General features: G+C 42.7%; 2 protein-coding genes across 3 annotated transcripts in view; one reads left to right on the top strand and one right to left on the bottom strand.

Annotated features, from left to right (window-relative positions):
* Window positions 1-25,274, bottom strand: part of crls1 (cardiolipin synthase 1) — a 50,469-nt gene extending 25,195 nt beyond the window's left edge. Inside the window, exons 1-2 of one of the 2 annotated variants that reach the window (XM_078405933.1) lie at window positions 24,449-25,274; window positions 18,574-18,711 (exon numbers count right to left, since the gene is read on the bottom strand). In XM_078405933.1, coding sequence (XP_078262059.1) covers window positions 18,574-18,711; window positions 24,449-24,871 — 561 coding nt within the window. In that variant the 5' untranslated portion in view covers window positions 24,872-25,274. Of the gene's footprint in view, window positions 1-18,573; window positions 18,712-22,656; window positions 23,043-24,448 lie in introns of those variants that run through there. The other variant, XM_078405934.1, reaches the window with a different exon arrangement.
* Window positions 609-12,281, top strand: LOC144597026 (uncharacterized). The gene is made up of 4 exons (XM_078405931.1): window positions 609-1,335; window positions 4,725-4,929; window positions 7,569-7,706; window positions 10,277-12,281. The coding sequence occupies exons 1-4, from the start codon at window positions 609-611 to the stop codon at window positions 12,279-12,281; spliced, it is 3,075 nt and encodes a 1,024-aa protein (XP_078262057.1).
* Window positions 25,275-27,668: the final 2,394 nt, after the last annotated feature.

Raw genomic sequence — 27,668 nt, 5'->3', positions numbered from 1 at the left:
CGTTCCCCATTGACAACATTGGACTTTGCTGCAATGCTAACAACAGCACGGTGGCACAGTGGTAGAGTTGCTGCCTTACAGCGCCAGAGACCCAGGTGCAATCCTGACTACGGGTGCTGTCTGTACGGAGTTTGTACGTGCTCCCCGTGGCCTGCGTGGGTTTTCGCCAGATTCTCCGGATTCCTCACACTCTTAAGGCACAGGTTTGTGGGTTAATTGGCTTGATAAAATTGTAAATTGTCCCTAATGTGTAGGATAGTGTCAATGTGTGGGGATCGCTGGTCCATGCAGACTCGGTGGGCTAAAGGGCCTGGTTCCACACTATATTTCTAAATTAAACTATATCTGCACTCTATAATTTCCCGAGATCTTCGGTTTCCTCCCACACTCCAAAGCCATACAGGTTTGTAAGTTAATTAACTCAGTGTATTTGTAAATTGTCCCTATTGCGTGTAAGATAGCGTTAATGTGCGGGGATCGCTCGTCGGCGTGGACTCGATGGGCCGAAGGGCCTGTTGCAAGCATTGTATCTCTAAATTAAACCTCAAACGTGCATGTGTTTTTTTACCCCCCCATTTAGGAACTTGTTTCGTTATATTTTTTTTAAAATGGAACTAGTGGCTCTTTTTCTGCTGGCAGAGGCAATGTTTTTTCATCTAAGAATTAACGGTTTGCCAATTAATCCGATAGAACATTTTTCGTTGCTTCTGAAAAAAACCTATTCCCAAAATGACAATCAGCTCTGTCTTACAAATCAGAACATCGAGAGCATTCCAGTTAATGCCTTCCAAAATGTCAGTGCTCTGGAAAGACTCGAGCTGTCACGCAACAATCTGACTTACGATGGCTTGCCCTGTGGATCCCTGAACATAACAACATTAAGGCACTTGGATGTGGCCAGTAATCAACTCACACGTGCCCCATTCTGTCTGCCGGTAGGTCTCAAATATCTGGACTTAAGCCACAACGCCATTCAGCAGATGGCATTTTCAAAGTTCATGAACCTCCACAACTTAACCACTTTACTTCTAAGTCATAATAAAATCTCAACAATCACCAATTCGGGGACCGTGCTCCCACACCTTGTTTCACTGGATCTCGGCTATAACAACTTAACAAAGTTACAATGGAAATTTAAAGGGCCCAATCTCACCTCTCTCAGACTGGAAGGAAATCCTTTGCAAATGATCAGCCCGCATGAATTCAGTCCTTTCCCCAAGCTTCAGTACCTTAACCTGTCCTCAACGTCTTTGGAATCATGCAGTCACAAAGCATTTGCGTCCACTACAGAAACCATCAAAGTACTCGATCTGAGCGAAAACCTTTTCAAAACCCGTAAGTACCAGTGACTCGTGTTTTTTTTTAAATTCGGTACCACAAAAATATAGATGTCTTGCTTCTCATTTATTTAGACTAGAGATCTACTCAATTGCACCAGCTTTTCTTGTACAACTCAACGAAAATCAGTGCGATGACTTTTGATTGTAGAGTTTAGAACTGCAAAATGCATTCAGTTTACAGAATCTCGTTACTTCAGCATTGGTTTATAAAATGCACACGCATTCCATAAAAGCATCCTTACCCTCATCATTAATCTACCATCTCTGGGAAATGTGATCATTGCATTTATTCTGCAGAGACTCAAAAATATTATGATGGCACTTTTGGGTGAATGGATGCATTTCTGAAGTGAGTTGCACATTTAATACTACACTGTACCACAAAATAATTGGAAAATGACTTTTCATTTTTAAAAAGCGATGTCATTTAAAATCTGGTTATTCATAAAGAGATCAGCTATGACCGAACGGTGGAGCATACTCAGAGGGCCGAATGGCCTAATTCCTCTCCTATTTCTTATGGTCTTACTGTTTTAAGCAAAAGACTGAGTGATTATAAAAGCTTACTTGTGATAAGCCCATTTTCGGTGGTATTCAGCTTTAAAGTTACTACATCAAAGTTATATTTTAAAATTCAGCACATGACAGATTAAAAATTACACAAGCTCACAAGTTATAGTAGAATGAGGCCATTCAGTCCATCGAGTCTACTCCACCATTCAAACATGGCTGACCTCTGCCTCCTAATCCCATTTTCCCTGCCTTCTCCCTACAAACTTTGACACCTGTTCTAATCAAGAATTTGTCTATCTCTGCCTTAAAATATATATCCACTGACTTGGCCATTACACGGCAGGCAATTAAGTACTGTGTGGGCATGGTGTTGATGGTGGGCACCCAAACAGCATGATGCAAACAAAATAATGTTCACCCATTTTAGAGACATAAGAGACAACAGATACGGTAACCTGGAGCAGAAAAACTAACAGCTATGGGAACTCCACAGGTTTGCATCTGTGGAAGCAAAGGGATAGTCAACAGATCCAGACTCTTATCAACGATCCCTTTGTTTTCGTAGATACTGTCTGACCCACTGAGTTCCTCTAGCAGTTTGTTTCTTTGCTCACTGATTTCACCCAAGCAGTCAGGTTTCTGGACTTGAAGTATCCACCCAAAAATATAAGACACCTCAAAGGCCTATCAAATAATAGAATGTCTTTACCAAAGACAGGATGTGTAGGAAGGAACCGCAGATGCTGGTTTACACCGAAGATAGACACAAAAAGCTGGAGTAACTCAGCGGGTCAGGCAGTATTTCTGGAAAAAAGGAATAGATGACGTTTCGGGTTGAGACCCTTCTTCAGACTGAGAGTCAGGGGAGAGGGAAACGAGAGATATGAAAAGGTACATAGAACAAATGAACGAAAGGCTTGCAAAAGAACAAATCAAAGCCAGCAACGATGATCAAGGAAAGGTGGAGCCCACAATTGTCTAATGTTGGCGGTGGAAAAGATGATAAAGACAGGGTCAGGTAAGGAATGTCACAATTTAGCATCTAAACGCAGGCCAAATCTTGTTTAGCAAATTCAATTACCTTATCAAGAAATCATATTATTGAGAAATTAGGAATTAAATTAGAGAACAACCAGAGACCCGGGTTCGATCCTGACCACGGGTGCCGCCTGAATGGAGTTTGTATGTTCTCCCCGGGACCGCGCGGGTTTTCTCCAAGACCTTCGGTTTCCCCCCCCCCCCCCACACTCCCACACTCCCACACTCCAAAGATGTACAGATTTGAATGCTAATTGGCTTGGCATAAATGTAAATTGTCCCTAATGTGTGTAGGATAGAGTTAATGTGCGGGGATCACTGGTCGGTGCAGACTCAGTGAGCCGAAGGACCTGTTTCTGCGCTGTATCACCGGACCAAAACAAACATATATCAAAATACGTACTCCAAAGACGTACAGGTATGTAGGTTAATTGGCTGGGTAAAATGTAAAAATTGTCCTTAGTGGGTGTAGGATAGTGTTAATGTACGGGGATCGCTGGGCGGCACGGACTTGGTGGGCCGAAAAGGCCTGTTTCCGGCTGTATATATATGATATGATATGAAAATAGACTAACCTACCATCAAAGTGAATTAGGGTTTTTTGGGAGGGTGAGGATAGTGGCTCAGAAGACATAGAAAAAGGAAAAAAGTCAGGTTTTGGTATTTGACAATAAAATTAAATTATTCCACTAGCAAGCTTAAGTTAGTATCTTAATTCTGATATCTCATACGAAAGAAAAGCCCTTAGCCCAAGACAACAACACAATTGAGAAGCAATGTAATTGGAGTTTAACAGATATGCTAAATAAACTAGAAGTGGTTAAAATCAAATGTGTACCTCGAAGAAATCAAAAATATGAACATTTCAAACTAAAAAGACTAAGATAAATGTCTGTGTCTTTCTTCCCCACTCTACAAAAGGCATTCCTCACCCTCAAATAGTTCCTCAAATTTATAATTTGAAAAGATGAGTTATTTTAAAATGACTAAAAATTGGATATTTGAGTTGTTTTGAGCACGATTAAACCCACACCATTCACAACCTTTTATGGCCAGAATATGAAAAAAAGATCTACACTGATCTCACCAAAGCATGTTTACTGGAGGGGTCAACGTTTAGGTATAAAAATTATGTCAGGCATGTGTTCAAAGTTGAGGAACAAATTTCAGATAAGGTGCAGTAAAAAAAGCTTTTCACCGTACACTTGACAATAATAAACCTAAGCTAGGGATTAATCGACTTAACCGCTAATAAACAAAATCCAGAAAAAAACCTCACTTACTATGTGTAAGTTATCAAAAATAGCTATGAAATGGCTATGTCTAAAAAAAACATCAATATTGCTATTTCCATGATAATTTACAAATATTGCGAGAAAATTATAATTTTAAGGAGGTGCTCATTTTTGAAGCAACGTTATCACTGATGGTCCCATGATCTGTTACAGCACAATCTATGATACTGATTGAGAGCCAACTATATGTACACTGGATGTGTAGGAAAGAAAACTGCAGATGCTGGTTTAAATCGAAGGTAGACACAAAATGATGGAGCAGCTCAGCGGTATATTCACTGTAGATATATACACTGGAGATAGACACAAAAAGCTGAAGCATCTCTGGAGAGAAGGAATGGGTGACCCGTCTGAAGAAGGGTCTCGACCCGAAACGTCACCTATTCCTTCTCTCCAGAGATGCTGCTTGTCCCGGAGTTACTCCAGCTTTTTGTGTCTATCTTCAGTTTAAATCAGCATCTGCAGTTCCGTCCTATATATATATATACACTGGGTCTTCAGAAGAACACACACGTTAATCATTAATTTACAATTACAGTTGACCGACAGTGCTTTGAAGGATTAAGCAATCTGCAGACTCTGTGGATGAGACGGCTGCCCTTTCTTCAGTCTCTGCCCGTTGACCTGTTCCTCCACACTTCAAGTCTCATTCATTTGAACTTGGAAGAGATTCCGCAGCTATATTTTGTGAACAGTAGCATGTTTGAACAACTCCGTCATTTACAGACACTTTCTCTCCAAAGGTAAACAATTCAACTTTCTTACAATTACAACCGTTTTCCTTGATGCATTTTGTTGATATCATGTAAAGATTTCATGTCTTTTTATGACATTTCTTCACTTATTTGTTAAATACAATCGGTATTTTCATTTGGAAAACGTAATACATTGACACCAACAAGTGACATAAAGTCAATGAACTCAAGACGATGTGGCTATTTAGTGTTCACCGAACACTTGCGCTCAGTCTGCCAAAGATTGCTAGATCTTCCGGTTGATAACCATTTTAACTCCCCATCCCATTCTGACCTGGGCCTCCTCCATTGAAAGAGTTAGGCCACACACAAACTGCAGGAAAAGCACCACTCGGGCAGTTTACAACCTAACGGTATGAACAATGAATTCTCCAATTCTAGGTAACTAATCTACAAACAGCACCCATTTTTAAATTCCATTTTTCCCCCCCTTTCCTTTCCTTCCTTCCTCCTCTCTTCCCCATGTCCCACTTGGTCTTGCATCCATCTCTCCCCTTCCCCCTCCCTTTCCACCCATATTCCTTGCTCTAGCTTCACAATTCACACCTCTTCTCTTCTCTCACACTTTTGCTCTTCATCTCTGGCCTTTGTCCAGCCATCTGCCTATCAACCTCCTCTCACCTTTATGCACCTATCACTCGCCAACCTTTGTCCTGCCCCCGTGCCTCTTTCAGAATTTATCCCCTGATACACCAGAGATGTTCCCTTTGTCCTATCCACCACCAACCCCATTCCTCACCCCACCTTCACCGCAAATGCAGACTTGTTTTCCTTTAGAGTTCTTACAGAAAGGATCATTGACCTGGAATGTTAACTCTGTATCTCTTTCCATAGATCCTGTCTGATAACCTGAGTGTTTTCTTTTTTCATTAGTCCCAAAACGACCTTACGTTAGTTAGTTAGTTCAACTGCTTGTTTTAAGCCTTCAAATTGGGTGCAAAAACAGGATGAGCGCAGCAAACTGTGACTGCCGTCATTTCACTACAATTTCTGGGATCAAACGCTTTTAATTTGTGAACTAAAAAAGGTTGAATTCTATAATCATCCAAATTAATGGACTAGTATGCACAATAGTGGAGGGATTTTTTAGCTTAAAACAATCCGGCAACTAAAATTGAGCAGCTTAGTCATAAAAATATTGTACTGACTACATTGAGCAGCAATGCAATGTTAAGCACTGTTTGTTCCATAACAGTTCTAGCCAAACAGGACAAGGTTGACCATCTAAAAATGGCATTGAAATACTCAATGTAGAACAATGTGTGACACAATATTAGAAACAAGAGGTTACTCGAACTTCAAGTAGCCCGTGCTTTTTCTCTCTCTCTCTCTCTCTCTCTCTCTCTCTCTGTCCCCACCCCCCATCCTAGTTCTCCGACTAGTCTCACTGTCCTCCAGGTTTAATTTTTACTGATTGTATGCCTCGTTGTCACCTTTCCCTCAGCTAACAATGAACTGTTCTACATTTTCCTTGATGCAATGAACGGGGATGTAATGCTGGGCCTACTCCAGGAATGAGTAGGTTAACCTAAGATGAGCGTTTGTCGGCACTGGGCCTGTACTCGATGGGGTTTAGAAGAATGAGGAGGGACCTCATGGAAATGTACAGAATAGTGAAAGGCTTGGATACAGTGGATGTGGAGAAGATGTTTCCACTCATGGGAGAGTCGAGGGCTAGAGGTCATAGTCTCAGAATTAAAAGGGGTTCCTTTAGGAAGGATATGAGGAGGAATTTCTTTAGTCAGAGGATAGTGAATCTGTGAAGTTCTTTGCCACAGAAGGCTGTGGAGGCCATCAATGGATATTTTTAAGGCATAGATAGATTCTTGATTAGTACGGGTGTCAGGGGACAGGAGAAGGCAGGAGAATGGGGTTAGGAGGGAGAGTTAGATCAGCCCTGACTGAATTGCAAAGTAGAACTGATAGGAGCAGAATGAGACCATTTGGCCCATCACTTATGATCTATGAGCATTGTCCCCTTTGACCTGTGCTTTCACACCTTACTCTTCCATATCTCTATGTCTCCCTCTCCCGACTCTCAATCTGAAGAAGGATCGCGACCCAAAACATCACCCATTCCTTCTCTCCAGAGATGCTGCCCATCCCACTGAGTTATTCCAGCATTTTCTGTCTATCTTCGGTGTAAACCCACATCTGCAGTCCCTTCCAACACAGATTAAAACAAAAGCAGACCCAATGTAGTATGTAATGTTAAAAGAAAAGAGTTTGTAGATACAAGTGCCTGCAAGGTCCTGTGCATTAGCAAAAAATTACTCACATAGTTCAATAGTGCTTGACACATATACAACTGCACAGTGACATTCATTTTGCATTTATTTCACATGCAGGCCATGTGTAACCATGTTTTAACCATGCAGACCATAAACATGCTTTGGTGCCTTTATTCAAAGTCTAAAGTCCGGTCGGCCCGCTCACTCGATGTCCAGGAGTAGTTCCCGCGAACCATCGTCTCTCTCCTCTCATCAAAGGGGTCAAGTGCGCAAAATGGCTGGGTTTCTCCATGACCCAGTGCAATAAAATAGCGCACGTCGTCATTTTAACAGGGCAACAAAAGAGAGTCAACCAACCAAAAACAGCATTTTAAGTGGTGCTATTTGCCATTCTAGCTGTAACCTGACAGAACTCAGACCCTGGACACGCTCCACTAATTCAACCGTCAAAATAACCCTCTTTGGAAACCCCTTGATGTGTAGCTGTGAGCTCACCTGGCTGACGAGGGAACCAGAAAGGACATTACTGACCAGGTAAGGCCATTGTTAATGATGCAGCAGTAACTTCAAATGTTAGTCAATCAGTACATTGCAATTCTATACTTCCAATTATAGAAGTATAATTATAGAAGTATAATTAAATGGATAGGACAAGTTTGGAGAGATATGGACCAAACCATATGGCAGGTGAGACTAATGTAGACAATAGACAATAGGTGCAGGAGTAGGCCATTCGGCCCTTCGAGCCAGCACCGCCATTCAATGTGATCATGGCTGATCATTCTCAATCAGTACCCTGTTCCTGCCTTCTCCCCATACCCCCTGACTCCGCTATCCTTAAGAGCTCTATCTAGCTCTCTCTTGAATGTATTCAGAGAATTGGCCTCCACTGCCCTCTGAGGCAGAGAATTCCACAGATTCACAACTCTCTGACTAAAAAAGTTTTTCCTCATCTCTGTTCTAAATGGCATACCCCTTATTCTTAAACTGTGGCCCCTGGTTCTGGACTCCCCCAACATTGGGAACATGTTTCCTGCCTCTAACATGTCCAACCCCTTAATAATCTTATACGTTTCAATAAGATCCCCTCTCATCCTTCTAAATTCCAGTGTATACAAACCTAGTCGCTCGAGTCTTTCAACATATGACAGTCCCGCCATTCCGGGAATTAACCTAGTAAACCTACGCTGCACGCCCTCAGCTGGGATATATTGGCTGGTGTGAGCAAGTTGGGCCAAAGGGCCTGTTTCCACACTGTATCATTCTATGCTCTTCAATCATTACAATATGTAGTTTTTTTATACAGCTTGCATAGAATCAGGAAATCAGAAAATTTGACAATGTCATGGTCGTGTAGATGCCAAATATTCTGTCTGTAAAAGGTCAGGCAAACACAGTCAATGCTCTCACATTAAAGCGTCAGTGATGGGCCTAGGTGGGCCGAAGGGACTTCATTGTAAGCTGAAGGCCTGTTCCTGAGCTGTACTGTTCCAAATAAGGTAACGTGAAGGTCTAAAGATGTTTCCCTTTGAGACTGTTGTGACACAGCAGGGGAATTTGACTCATATTAGCAGTGAGTAATCAAATACCGATGACAGTAATGCCAGAGGAATTTCGAAGACCGTAATTCAGACAATAGACAATAGGTGCAGGAGTAGGCCATTCGGCCCTTCGAGCCAGCACCGCCATTCACCGTGATCATGTCTGATCATCCACAATCAGTACCCCGTTCCTGCCTTCTCCCCATATCCCTTGACTCCGCTATCATCAGGAGCTCGATATAACTCTCTCTTGAAAGCATCTTTCAATAAGATCCCCTTTCATCCTTCTAAATTCCAGAGTATATATGCCCAGTCGCTCCTGTCTTTCAACATACGACAGTCCCGCCATTCTAGGAATTAACCTCGTGAACCTACGCTGCACTCCCTCAATAGTAAGAATGTCCTTCCTCAAATTTGGAGACCAAAACTTGACACAATACTTAAGATTACAGAAGCTCAATATATGATCCAGATCCACCACCAATTTTCCGGCACCCTCGAGTCCGTTTTGTCAGACCAGAGGTCACAGCCTCCAAGAGGAGTACCGGAGCGGTCCCACTGGGCGCCGATATACCGGCCCACAAAGTCGGCCTCGGAAATCGGTTATGGGAACGGATTCACCAGCTTTGGCTGAGCCGGAGTTCCACTGCCCCAGCCGCAGGGGGTAAATTCGACCTGCCGATCAGCTGCGGAAGTCCCGATAAGGTCGAGACTAGCCGTCTCACCTGGCCTAGATGCCACATTTCGGATGGGACTTCCAAGAGGGGAATATCAAATACCCTCTCATAATTTTGTCTGGATTACAGGGGTGCCGGAAAATCGGTGGTGGGCCTGCAATCGAAGCTACTGGCTTTGTCGTTTTATTTACTACAAGTGCACTAATATTGCTGATAAACCTAACACTAGTGTAAGAAAATAACTGCAGATGCTGGTACAAATTGAAGGTATTTATTCACAAAATGCTGGAGTAACTCAGGCAGCATCTCAGGAGAGAAGGAATGGGTGACGTTTCGGGTCAAGACCCTTTTACACTAGTGTTGTTTACAAATTGCTGTTGGGATTTATGTTCGATAATCAATTGTATAATACTAAACATGGAACTGTACAACACAGGAATGGATCCTCCGACCCACAATGTATGTGCCGAGCAAGAGGCCCAGCTGAACTGATCTCATCTGCCTGCACGTGATCCATATCCCTCTATTCCCTGCACTTTCATGCACTTCCAACTAAAGGCCTCTTAAACGCCACTATCGTATCTGCCCCCATCACCACCTCTAGCAATGCGTTCCAGGTCCCCACAACTCTCTGTGTAAAAAAAACATCCCCCGCACATCTCCATGAAACTTTTCCCCTCATACATTATAGCTATGCCCTCTAGTGTTGTACATTCCCACCCTGGGGAAAAATGTTCTGACTATCTACCCAATCTACTCATGCCTTTCGCAATATTCTGGCACAATTGTGCGCGGTGAAGAATATGCAGAGAAATGTAATCTTTTGATCAAATCATTGACTTTGATTCTTTTTGCTATGTAACGCATCTTCCTCTATGTGCAATAGAACAAATGATACCAGATGTGCAAAGAATGGTCGACAAAGAAAAATCTTATTGGCATACCTCATTGATCAATGCGACAAAAATGAAAACGCCGTGCAGAAATTACAGACTAATGTCAGATCTATGCAAAATCTTGCCAAGGCAAGCAGCACATTACCAACTCAAAGTTCAACTAGGTCTCAAATCGGCATCTCCTCATCTTTCACAGAGAGTATGAACCTGCTGAATATGTTTCTTTACACGTCTTCCATGTCAAGCTCTGATTCTTTACAAATTGAAGAAAGTGCCACACAAAATGATCAAGCTAGGAATGAAATTAAATCAAGGCTTAAAACATTAACAACGCTGCCCGACACAACCAGAGATCGAGTGGCTCCTGAACTTTATTCAACAACGGCCAGAGATTATATGGAGACAAGTACTTACTCAACAACCAAAAGACATCAAACAGAGCTGCAAACATACCCAACAACCTCCAGAAATAAAACCCTGACAACAACCAGAAGTCAAACCAGAACTAAACCCAAGCTGAAAAGCAGATATCAAAATAGGCCCAGGCCTGTTACAACCACCCGAGGAAAAACGACATCTGAATCTTACTCAACAACCTACAGAGTTCAAACAGACACCAAAACGTACCCAACAATCAGAGATCAAACACAGATCACACTTCACCCACCAACAGTCAGAGAGCAAACTGTGACTGAACCTGACTCGATAACTAGAGATCAAACTGTGACCGAGTCTTACTCAATAACCAGAGAACAAACTGTGACCGAGCCGTACTCAAATACCGGGGATCAAACTGTGACCGAGCCTTACATGATAATCAGAGATCAAACTGTGACCGAATCGAACTCAACGACAAACGGAGATCAAATGGTGATCAAGCCTTACTCAACAACTAGAGAACCCTTTGGGACTGAACTTCACCCATCGACAGTCAGAGATGACACTGTGGCTGAACGTACCACAGATCAAACTAGGACCGAACCTGACCCATCAACAATCGGAGACTATACAGCGATCAAATCGCACCCACCAACAACCAGCGATCATACTGGGACCAAGCCTTATCTGACTATCGCGGATCAAACTGGAACCAAACCTAACGGGACAATCGGAGACCAAACTGGGCATGAAGGTAACCTGACCATTACCTGGGAGCAAACCAGCCACAAATATTACCCATCTATTAACAGCGAGGATGCCAGCACTAAGCATTACCCAGCAGTGACATTGCAAACGTCAACACCACCAGAACGCTCCACAGTCTCCACCACCAAAAAGGGGCCGATATTTATACAGATTGAGGATGCCGATGACACCGAGTCTTTGGAGAAAGAAGAAATCACAAGTCCTCTACCCGGTGACTGTAATTATGATCCATGTAGACACTGGCAGGTACCTTGTCATGAGCTGCAACATTTGACAGACTGCCGGTGCCCTGCCACAACTGGGGAAGACGTCATCCCAGAGCCAGTGAAGATACAGAAGGTTATTAAGATTTCAGACAATGCAGCAGAAATCTACTGGTGCGCCCCTCGCTCTACAGTGCTGTATTACTATATTATCTATCAATCGGACGAGAACAGGCGTTTGTACAAGACGGACACCATCAAGCCCACATATCGGAGATATACCTTGCGTGACCTTACTGCAGACAGCACGTATCACACCTGTGTGGTGGCCGTGAATAATGCAGGATCAAGTACTGCAAGCAGCATCTGGCCCTCAAAGGGGCCCTGCTATATATTCAAGACGAAGCCAAACTACAACAATATTTTTTATATAACGTCTACGGTCATTATTGTCATTCTCTTCATACTTGTGGTTATCCTGTCTTTTTGCTTGTGCAAAATTCACCAAAAGAGACGGCTGATACATTTATCCAGCATAAGCTTGGATCCCCTCAGCTTGCAAAACCCAGCATTTGATGACCACCTGGAGCTGTCAGATCCAAGAACAGTACGCACAAGAACCCTAGACTCTGAACAGATTCTCTAACATTAAAACTTAAAATAACTCGGAGGTTATGACGCAGAGGTTAGTAACTCAGATAACCCCCCCCCCCCCACCCCAATGTAGCAATTTATAGCAGCATTTTGGAATTTTCTACACGTCATCAACTTCATTGTATTTTAGCAATCTCTACTGTAATTTATAAGAGTCCTCTCAGAAAGGGTAGAAGATACAGATTTTCAATTAATCATTTATTCACTTTGCTAGCCAGAAGAAATTAAATACATGTACGTGAAATGAAACAATACATCTCCTGTATGCGCTTCTTTGGAAAATAAAAAGATTTATACTGTGAGAAACATCTCCAGTGTTGCACATGTCTTTAAAACAACAATGCTTCATACAAATTGGATTCCTTTTTTATTGATTGAATTGATTGTATGATACAGCATGCGCTTCAAGAAAGGACCGAGATCTGCAAAGAGTAAATAACAAAATTGTGAAAGGCATTGGTGAGGCACACTAAGAGCATTGCATTTAGTTTTGGTCACCCTGATTTAGGAACGATGCCATTAAGCCTGAAGAAGATTTACGAGGATGCTCGGAGCCCGAGGGCCTGAGCTATAAGGAGAGGTTGAACAGGTTAGGACTTTTATTTCTTGGAGCGCAAGAGGCCGAGGTGTATAAAATCATGAGGGGAATAGATAGGGTGAATGCAGTCTTTTTTCCCTCAAAGTAGAGAGGAATCGTGTACTTGAGGGCATAGAGAGGGGAAATTTAATAGAAATCCGAGGGGCAACTTTGTGGTAAGTATACGGATCGAGCTGCCAGAGGAAGAAGTTGAGGTAGGTGCAAAAACAATATCTAAAATACACTTTGACTGGTACATGGGTAAGAAAGATTTAGAGCGTGTACAGGCAAATGAGTCTAACTTAGATGGGAGATCTCAGTCTGCAAGGTTAAGTTGGGCCAAAGGACTTGTTCCTGTGCTATATTTCTCTGTGACTCTCAAGGCAGGAAGTACAGAAAGTCTGGGGTAACAAACCAGTGAATGTTTTTGAAGCGTATACCTTCCAATTTGAAATGTAATCAGACAGTTGCTTTAAAAGTGAAATTAAAAGAGAGTTAGATAGAGCACTATGAGCGAGTGGAATCAAGGGATATGGGGAGAAGGCAGGCATAGTTTACTGATTGTGGATGATCAGCCATGATCACAATAAATGGCGGTGCTGGCTCAAAGGGCCAAATGGCCACCTCCTGCACCTATTTTCTATGTTTCTAAATGTTTTGACCTGCTAGGTTTTCTTTTCAAAGTTTTGATCTACATTATAGAACCAGAAATATTAATTATTCAATTCTTCCTCAGATACTGCCTTTCCATTGAATGATTGCAGTGGGTTTTTTTTCAACATAAACACGTGATTGGGGATACACTTGTCAGAATCTGCATATTTTGTTTTTTGTTCGTAACCGCATTCAATATATCCAACCTCCAACTAAAGAGTTCCCTTGCTTTTGGATCAAAAGTACCTTTGAGCGGAATTCACTGTCTGGCATGCTTTTCTGCAAAATCAGGGAGGCACGGAGGCGCAGCGTTAGAGTTGCTGCCTTACAGCGAATGCAGCGCCGGAGACTCGGGTTCGATCCTGACTACGGGCGCCGTCTATACGGAGTTTGTAAGTTCTCCCCGTGACCTGCGTGGGTTTTCTCCGAGATCTTCGGTTTCCTCCCACACTCCAAAGACGTACAGGTATGTAGGTTAATTGACTGGGTAATATGTAAAAATTGTCCCTAGTGTGTGTAGGATAGTGTTAATGTGCGGGGATCGCTGGGCGGCACGGACTCGGTGGGCCGAAGGGCCTGTTTCCGCGCTGTATCTCTAAGTCTAAAAAAAAAATCCTCTTCTAGTTTATAAAAAGCGTTATAGGGCATCTGCATTTTATAATCTTATATCCATTTAGGTTTTTAAATATTAAATAATATTTTACGCAAAGGTGCAGGTTCTAAACATCATTTCTAGTACTCAAGCATATTTATATTAGCCGATAAGTTGGATAAATCCTTCAAAGCAAGACTATTTTTCAGGCTTCCACAACTTACAGAGGCAACAACACTCATCAGACTCAACCAATTCAATGGATGCCAACCTTTGTGAGATGCAATAGATGAGGCAGGAACATTAATGATGTTTAAAAGACATTGGGACAGATATATGGATCGGAAAGGTTCAGAGGGATATGAGCCAAACGCAAGCAAATGGGACGAGAGTTGATGGGATGACAAGAGTATGGGCAAGTTTGGCCAAAGGACCTGTATCCCTATTCTATGACTCCATGGCAAATATTTGAAGCTCAAAGCTAATTAGAGAAGATTTGAACCCAGAGGAAAGAATAATAACAAAGCCAAAACTATTTGCGCCACAAGTCAATCAATTTCAGTTCATTAATGCAGGAAAGAAAGGTACATCCAATTGAAGGGGTAGGCTACAAAACCACCAGCATATCCAAACAGGAACTTCAAGAGAAGAAAAGTAACCTGACTCCCTATACATTGGATAATATGAAGGAGTGGCAGTAACAACGGAGGCTATTCTCTAACTTGCCATCAACAAGTCAAGTTCGAGACAATAGACAATAGACAATAGATGCAGGAGTAGGCCATTCAGCCCTTCGAGCCAGCACCGCCATTCAATGCGATCATGGCTGATGACTGACATGGCTGACATGGTCTGGGAAGTGGTTGTACTATGATAATTGGAGTTGAGCCTCAGATTAGGAAGCTAGGTTTTTGCTGAGAATATTTTGCAAGCAATCTGGGGCAAATCAAAGCACTGTGTGTCCAAGTTGGAAGAGAAGTTGAATTGCAAAAGACTCTTCTCCATTCTTAATGAAACAGTAATATTTAGTCGTTTAAAAACTGGAAATACATTAACTGCAACTATAAAAAAGGAATTTACTCATACAGTTGAACACAACAATTAACCAACTTTAAGCGAAGTCAATTTAGCATGCAACTTTTATTATATCGAAGTAATTTGGAAATTAAGTACATTTGCATATTTTGAAATGGTAAATTCATACTAAAGGTTTAAAACTCGCTACAAAGAAATACTCCAGCTGCGGAAAAAGTTCTTATGTTATAGACTAGCATTCAACATTTGTTTACTTCATGATCAAGAACAACAGTTACTTTTCTTATCTGGGTTTAGAATTTATAAAAAAAAAAAAAGTTATCACTAGGGTGATGTTTTCAATGGATTCTAGTCTTGAGTACTATTATTATCCAGAAATAATAATGTACAAGAAATCTTTTAGTCAACATAGTTGAAAAAAAAGTTGGCCCAGTAATTGTTCATTATTTCAGTGCTCAATTCCATACTAGTTAAAATAGTTTACCAATCACAGAAAAAAATAAATCATTGCAATATTTGATGCAAGGACATTTTTACATTTCTTAGTTTAACAGCCAAAAGTTAAAAGACTCCCATTTGTGATACTTTACAAAAAATATATTTGTATATTTACAAAAAATATCTATATTTAAAATATATTAAAACTGCCCAATACATAGGGCCAAATGTCACTGCTTGAAAAAGATCACTTCAGACAGTATTATTTTTTTAAATTATACTCCAATGTTGTTGGAACATGCTTATATATTTAAAAACTGAACCAACAAGCAATATTTCACTGGGTAAAGGTACCTGAAGGACAATGGTACGGTTCACAATTTGGATGTTGCGAACTCTGGAGTCATCAGTTCTTCATGAATTTAGTTATACATTAAATAGAACAAAGCATGCATATTCTAACCTTTCATATGTCATCCTCCTTTAGGCCAGCTAAAAGCAATGTTACATTAAAATAATTAAGTGTATTTTGTCTTTACTCTTATGGCACTGCATCAGTAACTTGTGATTTGCTCTGCAATGCTGTAAAAGTACAAAATATTTATTATTGCAGAGCTTCAATAACTACAAGTGAAAGAGAAATATATGGATTACTGTACGAAAAGAAAAGCTGGAAGAATATTTCCTTTGAAAAATATTAATTCTGCACCATTACCGTTTACAAGGCAACTTTACAAGTCTAACCAATAAAGTTTGCTTACATAAATTATTTCTATGTACACTCTGAATATGAATTAGAAACATATTATACAGAGAGCCACTAGTTGCTCGTTCAGGTTAACTAATTTAATTTGTTATCCTCATTTGAAGTTGCCTATCCTCAATGAAAACACACATTTGGAAGTTTCACCTTTGAAATGAAACATTAAACCTAAGTTCCACGCAGCCTCAAAGATGGATGCAAATGGCTCCCTTACACTGTTTTGAACAGATAATCAAGTAGTTATCTTATTGCGTAGGAAGGAACTGCATATGCTGGCTTAAAACAAAGATAGACACAAAATGCTGGAGTAACTCAGTGGGACAGGCAGCATCTCTGGAGAGAAGGAAAGAGCAATGTTTCGAAGAAGGGTCCCAATCCGAAACATCACCCATTCCAGTTATTCCAGCATTGTGTGTCTATCTTCATTTTATTACATTCTGTGCAAGTTATTGCTGATTTTTTTTTGCAACAGTGATGCCTTAAACTAGTTTGGCTGACAATTAAACTCTTTTGGATGTCTTGAGGTTGTGGAAATGATTTCCCCTTCTGTAACTGCATTTGGCAGTATCAAGAGACATCAAGACATATTAATCAAGATGAAATGGAGCAAACAGATGAAGCAACTGACAAGCTAATATTATTATATCATCATGCCATCCTTGCTCAGAAAGGATCTAGTCAAATGCCATGCTCAAATGCACTGATGTTATCTTCTTCCAAAACCAAGACAGAACATCTTTGTATAAGAAAATAACTGCAGATGCTGGTACAAATCGATTTATTCACAAAATGCTGGAGTAACTCAGCAGGTCAGGCAGCATCTCGGGAGAGAAGGAATGGGTGACGTTTCGGGTCGAGACCCTTCTTCAGTCTGAAGAAGGGTCTCGACCCGAAACGTCACCCATTCCTTCTTCTCCCGAGATGCTGCCTGGCCTGCTGAGTTACTCCAGCATTTTGTGAATAGACAGAACATATTTTCTTTGTTCACATAATAGATATGTGGTACATTGTCAAAACACAACAGAATAATTTAGCTGCATCCATGCAGGACACATATTAAGATTATTACTTGCTTGTATAGAGCTACAAATCCTAGTATTAAATTTATCTTGCCTGGCAGAACAGAATTTTTCTGAATACTGTGCAGCTTCGATGAGCTATTTACAGTTTTTGCATTGGGCATAAAATAAGTTCATACTGATTCAACACTGAACCATTGACAGGGAGGGGAGTGATAAAGAATTTGTGAACGCAATAAACATTTCCGAACATCTTACATTTACCAAACTAAAATCTTTCGAAACAACAGAGGTGCAAGATAATTATTGGGGGGTTTTCCCCCAGAATTAGTTCACAGAACTATTGTGGCAACATTCACATGGGAGGTAGTGGAGTAAACTATCATGTTCCATGGTCCCAAATAATTCCCACACAGTTTCTATGTCTAGAATGGACCTATTTTGCTTGTATTCTCTTACAGCGTGATGAGAATGAATTAATATATTTCTAGCTCACAAATAAGCAGCAAATTAGTAACTCCAAGTTTAGACATAGAAATAGGAAAATTGTGATTTAATCAAAAAATTTAAAAAATTGACAATTAGAAATAATACTTTTTAAAAAAAGTTGAAATGTGTCAAGCTTATGGTGGCATGCGCAGCAATAAGAAACTTTAATGATTGTATTCATAAACAGAATTTGCTCCTTTAAACTTGGATTGTCCACAAAAAAAATAATTAGAGCAGCATTAAAAGATGATATCTAATGATGAAGGCAATTTGGCTTGAACTAAAACAGCTGAGAAACAATGTTTCAAAATAAATTTAGATAAATTCAAGAAAACATTCACATCAATTTCATAAAGAGGCTTATGATAAGATGATAATCAAATTGCTATTGCCTAAAATTGTTTCCAGGAATGAAAGTCCAAGATGATTTTCATGGTTTATCCATCTGGGTTATAGTGTGTAAAAAAAGAATCCACTGAAGGCCAATGTGCCAAAGGCCTTTTTGACCACCCTATCTACTATGATGCCACTTTCAACGAACTATTTACCTATATTCCAAGATCCCTCTGCTCCATAGCATTCCCCAGAGCCCGACCATTCACTGTGTAGGTTTTGCCCAAGATGTCCAAGATACAGGAGGCAAATTTGAATAACATATGGTCCAAGATAATCAGGTCAACAAAAGGTGTCCATTAGATCGCAGAGTTAGTTACTCACCAGATCAGTAACGCCCGCCAAGGTAAAAAGACCAAGGGCTAGGTTGAATTCTTCTTCTACTATTAGGTAGCCCAAGTATGGTGACAAGCCAATCCTTGCCATACAGAGTAAGTTTGGAATTGTCCATGGATTTTCATACTACAAACAAATAAAACAAAGTTATTATTTTCATATATAGTCCAGATCACCACAAAAAGAACTTATTTTTTAATGTTTTACATCTTAAAATGTACATAAAAACAGAAATCCACAGGGCCTGTTCAGGTATATCAAAGAATATTGTGGGAAGCATTTAGTTTAGATAGAGATACAGCACGGAAACAGATCCTTTGGCCCACCAAGTCTGCGCCGACCAGTGATTCCTGTACACTAACACTATCCTACACATTAGGGACTATTTTACTGAAGTCAATTACCGACAAACCTATATGACTTTAGAATGTGGGAGGAAGACAAAGAAGGGACAAAGGGAGAGATTGAACTTTATTTTCACCTTCCATCACAGTGAGGAATGTGGAGGAGTCATGTGGTGGATGTTCATGTTAAAACGGATTTTGTTGCTTTTTATTGTTATGACTGTATGGCAAATGAAGTTCCTCGTAGGTTGCAAAACATACTTGGCTAATAAAGTATTATTGTGATTGAAACCAGAGCACCCAGAGAAAACTTAGGCGGTCACAGGAAGAACGTACAAACTCCGTATAGACAATACCCTTAGTCGGAATTGAGCCCAGGTCTCTTGTACTGTAAGGCAGCAACTCTACCGCTGCGTCACTGTGCCGCCCTGAAGCTAAAACGTGAGGTGGTTAATATTCCTTTATACAATAAGGGCTGCAAAGAAAACCTTGGGAACTATAGTAAGCCTAATGTCTGTGGTAGGCAAGTCACTTGAGGGGATTCTGAAAGATAAGATATACATGCATTTGGAAAGACAAGAGTTGATTATGGATAGTCAGCATGGCTTTGTGCATGGAAGATCATGTCTCAAGCATTTGATAGACTTTTCGAAGATGCATCCAAGAAGGTCGATAATACCAAGGAGGTAGAAATAATCTAATTGGTCTTCAGCAAGGCCTTTGATAAAGTTCCGCATGGTAGGCTGCTCTGGAAGGTTAGATTGCATGAGATCCAGGGAGAGCTAGCTAAATAGATACACAAGTGGCTTGGTGGTAGGAGGCAGAACGTGATGGTGGAAGATTGTTTTCCGTATGGAGGCACATGAGCAGTAATGTGCCTCAGGGCTCAATGTTGAGCCCATTATTGTTTGTCATCTACATCAATGATTTGGAAGAGAATGATTTGTAAATTTGCAAGTGACACTAAAATAGGTGGCATCAGTGACAGTAAAGAATTACTGCAGGTAAGTGGGCTGAGGAACACAGAGTTTAATTCAGATACATTTGAGGTATTGTAATTTGTGAAGTGATACCAAGTTAGGACTTTCACAGCGAACTTCAGATGATGGACCAGGGGACGGAAAGCTGGTCAAGAGAGGTGGGGGGGGGGGGTCAGGCAAAGCCTGACAAGTGACAACAGGTAACAGGTGAGGGTTTACAGAATAGGACACAAAATGCTGGAGAAACTCAAGGAGTCAGACAGTATCTCTGGAGAACATGTCCCTTTTGGGACAGGATGCTTCAGACACATCTGAAAAATGTCACCTACAGTCTGAAGAAGGTCCTGACCCAAAACATCATCTATCCCTGTCCTCCAGAGATGCTACCTGACCCGCTGAGTTACTCCAGCACTTTTTGTCATTTTTTATAAACCAACACCTGCAGTCCTTTGTTTCAAGGGGTGAGGGTTGATTGGCAGATCAATAGAGATAGTGACAAAGGCTATAGGGCAAAATGGAGATAAAAAGTTGTCAGATAATGAAAAAAAGAGTCGTGACATGTAATGCAGGAGGGAGGGTTATGGGTGGAAGGAGTCGGGAGCGCTAAGAGGGGAGATAAAAGGGAAATGGGGGACTTAAGAGTGGGTGGGGTGTGAGATGAGTCGAAGGTGGTGAAAGGAACAGGGTGAAAGTGGTGGTGGGAGAATGCGTCCATTTCCTTGAGTTCGTCGAGCATTTTGTTTTTTGCTCAAGATTTCAGCATCTGTAGTCTTTTGTACCTTCAATAAATAAATGTTGTTGAATCTACCAAATAAGTGCAGGTTGTTTTTGGATCTGGTCTGAATCTCTTTCATTTATTTCAAAGATCAATCAAGTGACATAATTAGTAGTTCCCATGTTTTTGATTAGTCTATGAAATCCAAAAGGATTATTACACATGTAGCCAACATGCATTGGCAGATATAAATGAATAGCTGAAAAAGGGTCTCGACCCGAAATGTCACCCATTCCTTCTCTCCAGAGATGCTGCCTGACCCACTGAGTTACTCCAGCATTTTGCGTCTACCTTCCATTTAAACCAGCATCTGCAGTTATTTTCCTACACAATAGTATTTTGAAGGTCGACACAAAATGCTAGAGTAACTCAGCGGGTCAGGCAGCATCTCTGGAGAAAAGGAAAAGGTGACGTCTCAGGTCTGAAGAAAGGTCTCAACCCGAAACGTCACCCATCCCTTTTCTTCAGAGATGCTGCCTGACCCGCTGAGTTACGCCAGCATTTTGGGTCTATCGTCGATGTAAACCAGCATCTGCAGTTCCTTCCTACACATTAATAGTATTTTGGCTTCCTTTCCCAAATGAATTTAAACGGAGTCAGTACTTCAGCAAATGATCGCATCCTATGACCCTGCATGATCTTCCTCATCAGTAAAAGCTGCATTCACAGTGGTGGAACCTAGTTGAAGCCATATCATATCATATATCTACAGCCGGAAACAGGCCTTTTTCGGCCCTCCAAGTCCGTGCCACCCAGTGATCCCCGTACATTAACACTATCCTACACCCACTAGGGACAATTTTTACATTTACCCAGCCAATTAACCTACATACCTGTACGTCTTTGGAGTGTGGGAGGAAACCGAAGATCTCGGAGAAAACCCACGCAGGTCACGGGGAGAACGTACAAACTCCTTACAGTGCAGCACCCGTAGTCAGGATCGAACCTGAGTCTCCGGCGCTGCATTCGCTGTAAAGCAGCAACTCTACCGCTGTGCTACCGTGCCGCCCTGAACATGTGATGGTCAGTTCATATGTCCACAATCCATAGGAGCAGAAGTAGGCCATTCGTCCCATAGAGTCTACTCCATCATTCAATCATGCATGATCTAACAATCCCTCTCAACCTCATTCCCCAGCCTTCTCCCCATAACCCTTGACACCCTTGCCAATCAAGTATCTGTCAATCTACGCCTTAAAAATACCCAATGACTGTGGCAATGAATTCCACAAATTCACCACCGTCTGACTAAAGAAATTCCTCATCTCCTCTCCAAAGGTACGTCTGTTTATTCTGAGACTGTCCCCTCTGGTTCTAGACTCTCACACTGGTGGAAACATCCTCTCCACATCCAATTTGTCAGCAACAAATCTAATAGGGAATATGGTTTTTAAAAAACTGCTTTATCCAAAGTGGCAAAGAGTTGGAAGTCACTACCGCAGGGAGTGGTTGAAGCGAGTGATGTTTAAGGGGAAGTTGCTCAAGCACATACGGGAAGAGAGTGTGATGTTAACCGATTAAGAAATATAGTGACATAAGGAATTGCAGATGCTGAAATCTTGAGCAAAATACAAAGTTTTGGAGGAACTCAGCAGGTCAGGCAACATCTTTGTTTGTCATGACATGAGAAATCTTTGTTTGAGAAAAGCTTTGTTTTGCATGCTATTCAATCTGATCAGATAATAATACACATAAACACAATCATGCCAAACTCAAGTACAAAGGGAAAGTTACAGAGTGCAGAATATAGTTCTGTGTTGTAGTGCACAAGTTCCATAGACAAAAGTATATTGTCTGCAATGGAATAGAGGCGAATTGGACAGTATCCTAGCTTATAGAATCATAGGGTCATATAGTGTGGAAGCAGGCCCTTCGGCCTTACTTGCCAACAACGACCAACATGTCCCATCTACACTAGTCCCACCTGCCTGCATTTAGCCCATATCCCTCCAAACCTATCCTTTCCACTTACCTGTCTAATTGTCTTAAACGTTGCAAAAGTCACTGCTTCAACTATCTCCTCCGGCAGCTCGTTCCATACACCCACCACCCATTGTGTGAAAAAGTTACCCCTTAGGTAAATGTTTCCCCCTTCACCTTAAACCTATGTCCGCTGGTCCTCGATTCCCTTACTCTGGGCAAGAGAATGTGCGTCCACCCAATCTATTCCTCGCATGATTTTAAACACCTTTAAAAGATCACCCCTCATCCTCCTGCGCTCCAAGAGATAGGGTCCCAGCCTACTCAACCTCTCCCTGTAACTCAGGCCCTCGTGTCCTGACAACATTCTCATAAATCTTCTCCGTACCCTGTCCAGCTTAACATCCGAACTGCACACAATACTCTAAATGAGGCCTCATCAACATCTTATACATTCCTCTCATTTTATACACCTCTATAAGATCACCCATCCTCCTGCGCCCCATGGGATAGTCCTAGCCTGCTCAACCTCAAGTTCAGGCCCTCGAGTCCTGGCAACATGATTTTATACACCTCTAAAAGACGAAAGGGTCTCTAATAAGTAATCCCATCTGGGATGCTGCCTGGCCAGCTGAGTCCATCCAGCACTTTGAGATTGACAACATATTCTCAAAATTCCTCTCATGATTTTACACACCTCTGTAAGGAGAAGGGGTCTCTAATAAGTAATCCAGAGAAAACATAGATGTCTATGTTTTCTATATAATAAATAATGCCTTCACAGATGCTGCCCGGCCCGCTGAGTTCATCCAGCACTTTGAGATTGACAACACCTATATTCCTCCGACGATTTTATATACCTCTACAAGGCTCTTTAATAAGTAATCCCTCCAGAGATGCTGCCTGGTCCTCCGAGTCTTTGAGATTGACACCACCTATATACCTCTCACGATTTTATATACCTCTACAAGGCTCTCTAATAAGTAATCTCTCCACAGATGCTGCCTGGTCCCGAGTCCATCCAGCACTTTGAGATTGACAACACCTATATTCCTCTCACGATTTTATATACCTCCACAAGGGACAAGGCTCTCTAATAAGTGATTTTATATACCTCTACAAGAAGGCTCTCTAATAAGTAACTCCTCCACAGATGCTGCCTGGCCCGCTGAGTCCATCCAGTACTGTCTTTGAGATTGACACCTATATTCCTCTCACGAATGTATATACCTCCACACGGCTCTCTAATAAATGATTGTATATACCTCCACCAGGCTCTCTAATAAGTGATTGTATATACCTCCACACGGCTCTCTAATAAGTGATTGTATATACCTCCACAAGGCTCTCTAATAAGTGATTGTATATACCTGCACAAGGCTCTCTAATAAGTGATTGTATATATCTCTACAAGGCTCTCTAATAAGTGATTGTATATACCTGCACAAGGCTCTCTAATAAGTGATTGTATATATCTCTACAAGACTCTCTAATAAGTGATTGTATATACCTGCACAAGGCTCTCTAATAAGTGATTGTATATACCTCCACACGGCTCTCTAATAAGTGATTGTATATACCTCCACACGGCTCTCTAATAAGTGATTGTATATACCTCCACACGGCTCTCTAATAAGTGATTGTATATACCTCCACACGGCTCTCTAATAAGTGATTGTATATACCTCCACACGGCTCTCTAATAAGTAACCCCTCCACAGATGCTGCCTGGTCCTGAGTCCATCCTGCACTTTGAGTCAGGTCTGAAGCTGAGGACAGGGCAGGGGGCCAGCATGGGCATGAGGGGCAGAAGGGCCGCGTTATCTTGTACCGCCTGGACTCACCAGCTCTGGGGTCCCGGCTCCGGCCGCCGCTCTCCCCTCGCCCTCCTCCGCGGCCCTCGGGTACGAGCAGGGCTCGGCCGCTTGTCTCTTGGGGGCGGGTTTGCCGGCTCCGTTGGCGCCGTTGCGGCGGGAGAGGCAGGAGGCCTGGTGCCGGGGGAAGTAGCCTGGGCCTGTGCCTGGGCCTGGGCCTGGACGTGACCGGGTAACCGTGAACCTGAGGTGGGCCAAGGAGGGGAAAGAAGGCGGCGGTAGTAGCAGCGGCGGCGGTGAGGCCGGGCGTTGGTGGAGGTGGAGGTGGACGCCGAGGCCTGGGCCTGCCCTCGGCTCCCCCGTCCCCCCTCCTCCTCCTCCTCCTCCTCTCCCCGGCCGGCTCAGCGCCTTCCCCACGCCGCCCAGAGTCCAGCGGCATCGGCGCAGCAACATGCTCTGCCCCCCCCCCGAGGGCCGTCAATGGGAGAGCCGCCGCCGCCGTCTACCCGTCTACACTGAACATCCTCTCACCGGGACAGGTCTCTCTCTCTCTCTCTCTCTCTCTCTCTCTCCCTCTCTCCCTCTCTCCTCTCTCCTCTCTCCTCCCCCCTCACCCTTCAGGGAGGGCACCTGCTTAAAGGCGCCTGTTGCGAGACGAACAAAACAAATATCTCCTCTCAAAGCCGCCCTCTAGATGGGGCCTGAAGGTCACCTCAGGTACTTATCAACCAGACTCAGCAGTATAACATATAACATACAACAACTACAGCATGGAAACAGGCCTGTCCGGCCCTACCAGTCCACGCCGACCATTCTCCCTGACCTAGTCTCATCTACCTGCACTCAGACCATAACCCTCCAATCCCCTCCTATCCATATTTACTCTTAAATAATAAAATCGAGCCAGCCTCCACCACTTCCACCGGAAGCCCATTCCATACAGCCACCACCCTCTGAGTAAAGAAGTTCCCCCTCATGTTACCCCTAAACCTTTGTCCCTCAATTCTGAAGCTATGTCCCCTTGTTGGAATCTTCCCCACTCTCAAAGGGAAAAGCCTACCCACGTCAACTCTGTCCGTCCCTCTCAAAATTTTAAAAACCTCTATCAAGTCCCCCCTCAACCTTCTACGCTCCAAAGAATAAAGACCCAACCTGTTCAACCTCTCTCTGTAGCCTAAGTGCTGAAACCCAGGCAACATTCTAGTAAATCTCCTCTGTACCCTCTCCATTTTGTCGACATCCTTCCTATAATTTGGCGACCAGAACTGCACACCATACTCCAGATTCGGCCTCACCAATGCCCTGTACAATTTCAACATTACATCCCAACTTCTATACTCGATGCTCTGATTTATAAAGGCAAGCATACCAAACGCCTTCTTCACCACCCTATCCACATGAGATTCCACCTTCAGGGAACAATGCAGTTATTCCCAGATCCCTCTGTTCCACTGCATTCCTCAATTCCCTACCATTTACCCTGTACGTCCTATTTTGATTTGTCCTACCAAAATGCAGCACCTCACACTTATCAGCATTAAACTCCATCTGCCATCTTTCAGCCCACCCTTCCAAAAGGCCCAAGTCTCTCTGTAGACTTTGAAAATCTACCTCACTATCAACTATGTCAAGTCAAGTTTATTTGTCACATACATACACGATGTGCAGTGAAATGAAAGTGGCAATGCCTGCGGATTGTGCACAAAAAAAGAATTACGGTTACAGCATATAAATTAAAGTTAATATAGAGAAGGCAAAATTTAGTCCCTGGAGTTATAAAAGTTAACAGTCCTGATGGCCTGTGGGAAGAAACTCCGTCTCATCCTCTCCGTTTTCACAGCGTGACAGCGGAGGCGTTTGCCTGACCGCAGCATCTGGAACAGTCCGTTGCTGGGGTGGTAGGGGTATCTCATGATCTTGCTTGCTCTCGATCTGCACCTCCTGATGTATAGGTCCTGCAGGGGGGCGAGTGTAGTTCCCATGGTGCGTTCTGCCGAACGCACTACTCTCTGCAGGGCCATCCTGTCCTGGGCAGAGCTGTTCCCAAACCAGACTGTGATGTTGCCGGACAGGGTGCTCTCTACAGCCCCAGAGTACAAGCAATGAAGGATCCTCAAAGACACTCTGAATTTCCTCAGCTGTCTAAGGTGGTAAAGGCGCTGCTTTGCCTTACCCACCAGTGCGGCAATGTGCGTTGCCCATGTCAGATCCTCTGTGATGTGGACTCCCAAGTATTTAAAACTGCTCACCCTATCCACAGTAGACCCATTTATCTCCAGTGGCGTGTACGTCCTTGGATGTTGAGCCCTTCTAAAGTCCACAATCAGCTCCTTAGTTTTAGTGACATTCAAGAGGAGGCTATTGTCCTGACACCAGAGTGCCAGATCAGCCACCTCCTCCCGGTAGGCCTTCTCATTGTAGGCCTGTCAGTTACGAGTCATATGTGATAGGGGAAGAATTAGGCCATTCAGCCCATCAAGTCTACTCCACCATTCCAATCACGGCTGGTCTACCTCTCCCACCTAACCCCATTCTCCTCCACAGACACCCGTACTAATCAATATAAGAAAGTAACTGCAGATGCTGGTATGTACAAACCGAAGGTATTTATTCACAAAATGCTGGAGTAACTCAGCAGGTCAGGCAGCATCTCCGGAGAGAAGGAATGGGCGACTTTTCAATAGACAATAGATGCAGGAGGAGGCCATTCGGCCCTTCGATCCAGCACCACCATTCAATGTGATCATGGCTGATCATTCTCAATCAGTACCCCGTTCCTGCCTTCTCCCCATTCCCCCTGACTCCGCTATCCTTAAGAGCTCTATCTAGCTCTCTCTTAAATGATCAGTTCTGGAGTCATACAGCACTGAAACAGGCCCTTCAGCGCAACTTGCCTATGCCAACAAAGATGCTCCATCTAACCATCCCACCTGCCCTCATTTGGCCCATATCCCTCTATAAAACCTTCCGATCCATGTACCTGTCCAAATGTCCTTTAAACGTTTAGGAAGGAACTGCAGATGCTGGTTTACACCAAATATAGACACACAATGCTGGAGTAACTCAGCGGGACAGGCAGCATCTCTGGAGTGAAGGAATGGGTGATGTTTCAGGTCAAGACCCTTCTTCAGACTGAGAGTCAGGGGGAGTGGAACTAAAGATATGGAAGGGTAAGGTGTGAAAACGACAGATCAAAACAGATGGTGATCAAGGAAATGTAGATCAAGGAAATGTAGAATGGTAACCCACT

This window comes from Rhinoraja longicauda, chromosome 9 (genome assembly GCF_053455715.1).
Source record: "Rhinoraja longicauda isolate Sanriku21f chromosome 9, sRhiLon1.1, whole genome shotgun sequence".
NCBI classification, from domain to species: domain Eukaryota; kingdom Metazoa; phylum Chordata; class Chondrichthyes; order Rajiformes; family Arhynchobatidae; genus Rhinoraja; species Rhinoraja longicauda.
This window is presented reverse-complemented; position numbering and strand designations above follow the sequence as displayed.

What these genes read in the sequence shown, in the direction of transcription:
- LOC144597026 (XM_078405931.1), top strand. Translation starts at nt 609, where the DNA reads ATGGAACTAGTGGCTCTTTTTCTGCTGGCAGAGGCAATGTTTTTTCAT. An exon ending in CGAAAACCTTTTCAAAACCC is followed by an intron (nt 1,336 to 4,724) that starts GTAAGTACCAGT and finishes TTACAATTACAG; the next exon opens with TTGACCGACAGTGCTTTGAA. An exon ending in GAAAGGACATTACTGACCAG is followed by an intron (nt 7,707 to 10,276) that starts GTAAGGCCATTG and finishes TATGTGCAATAG; the next exon opens with AACAAATGATACCAGATGTG.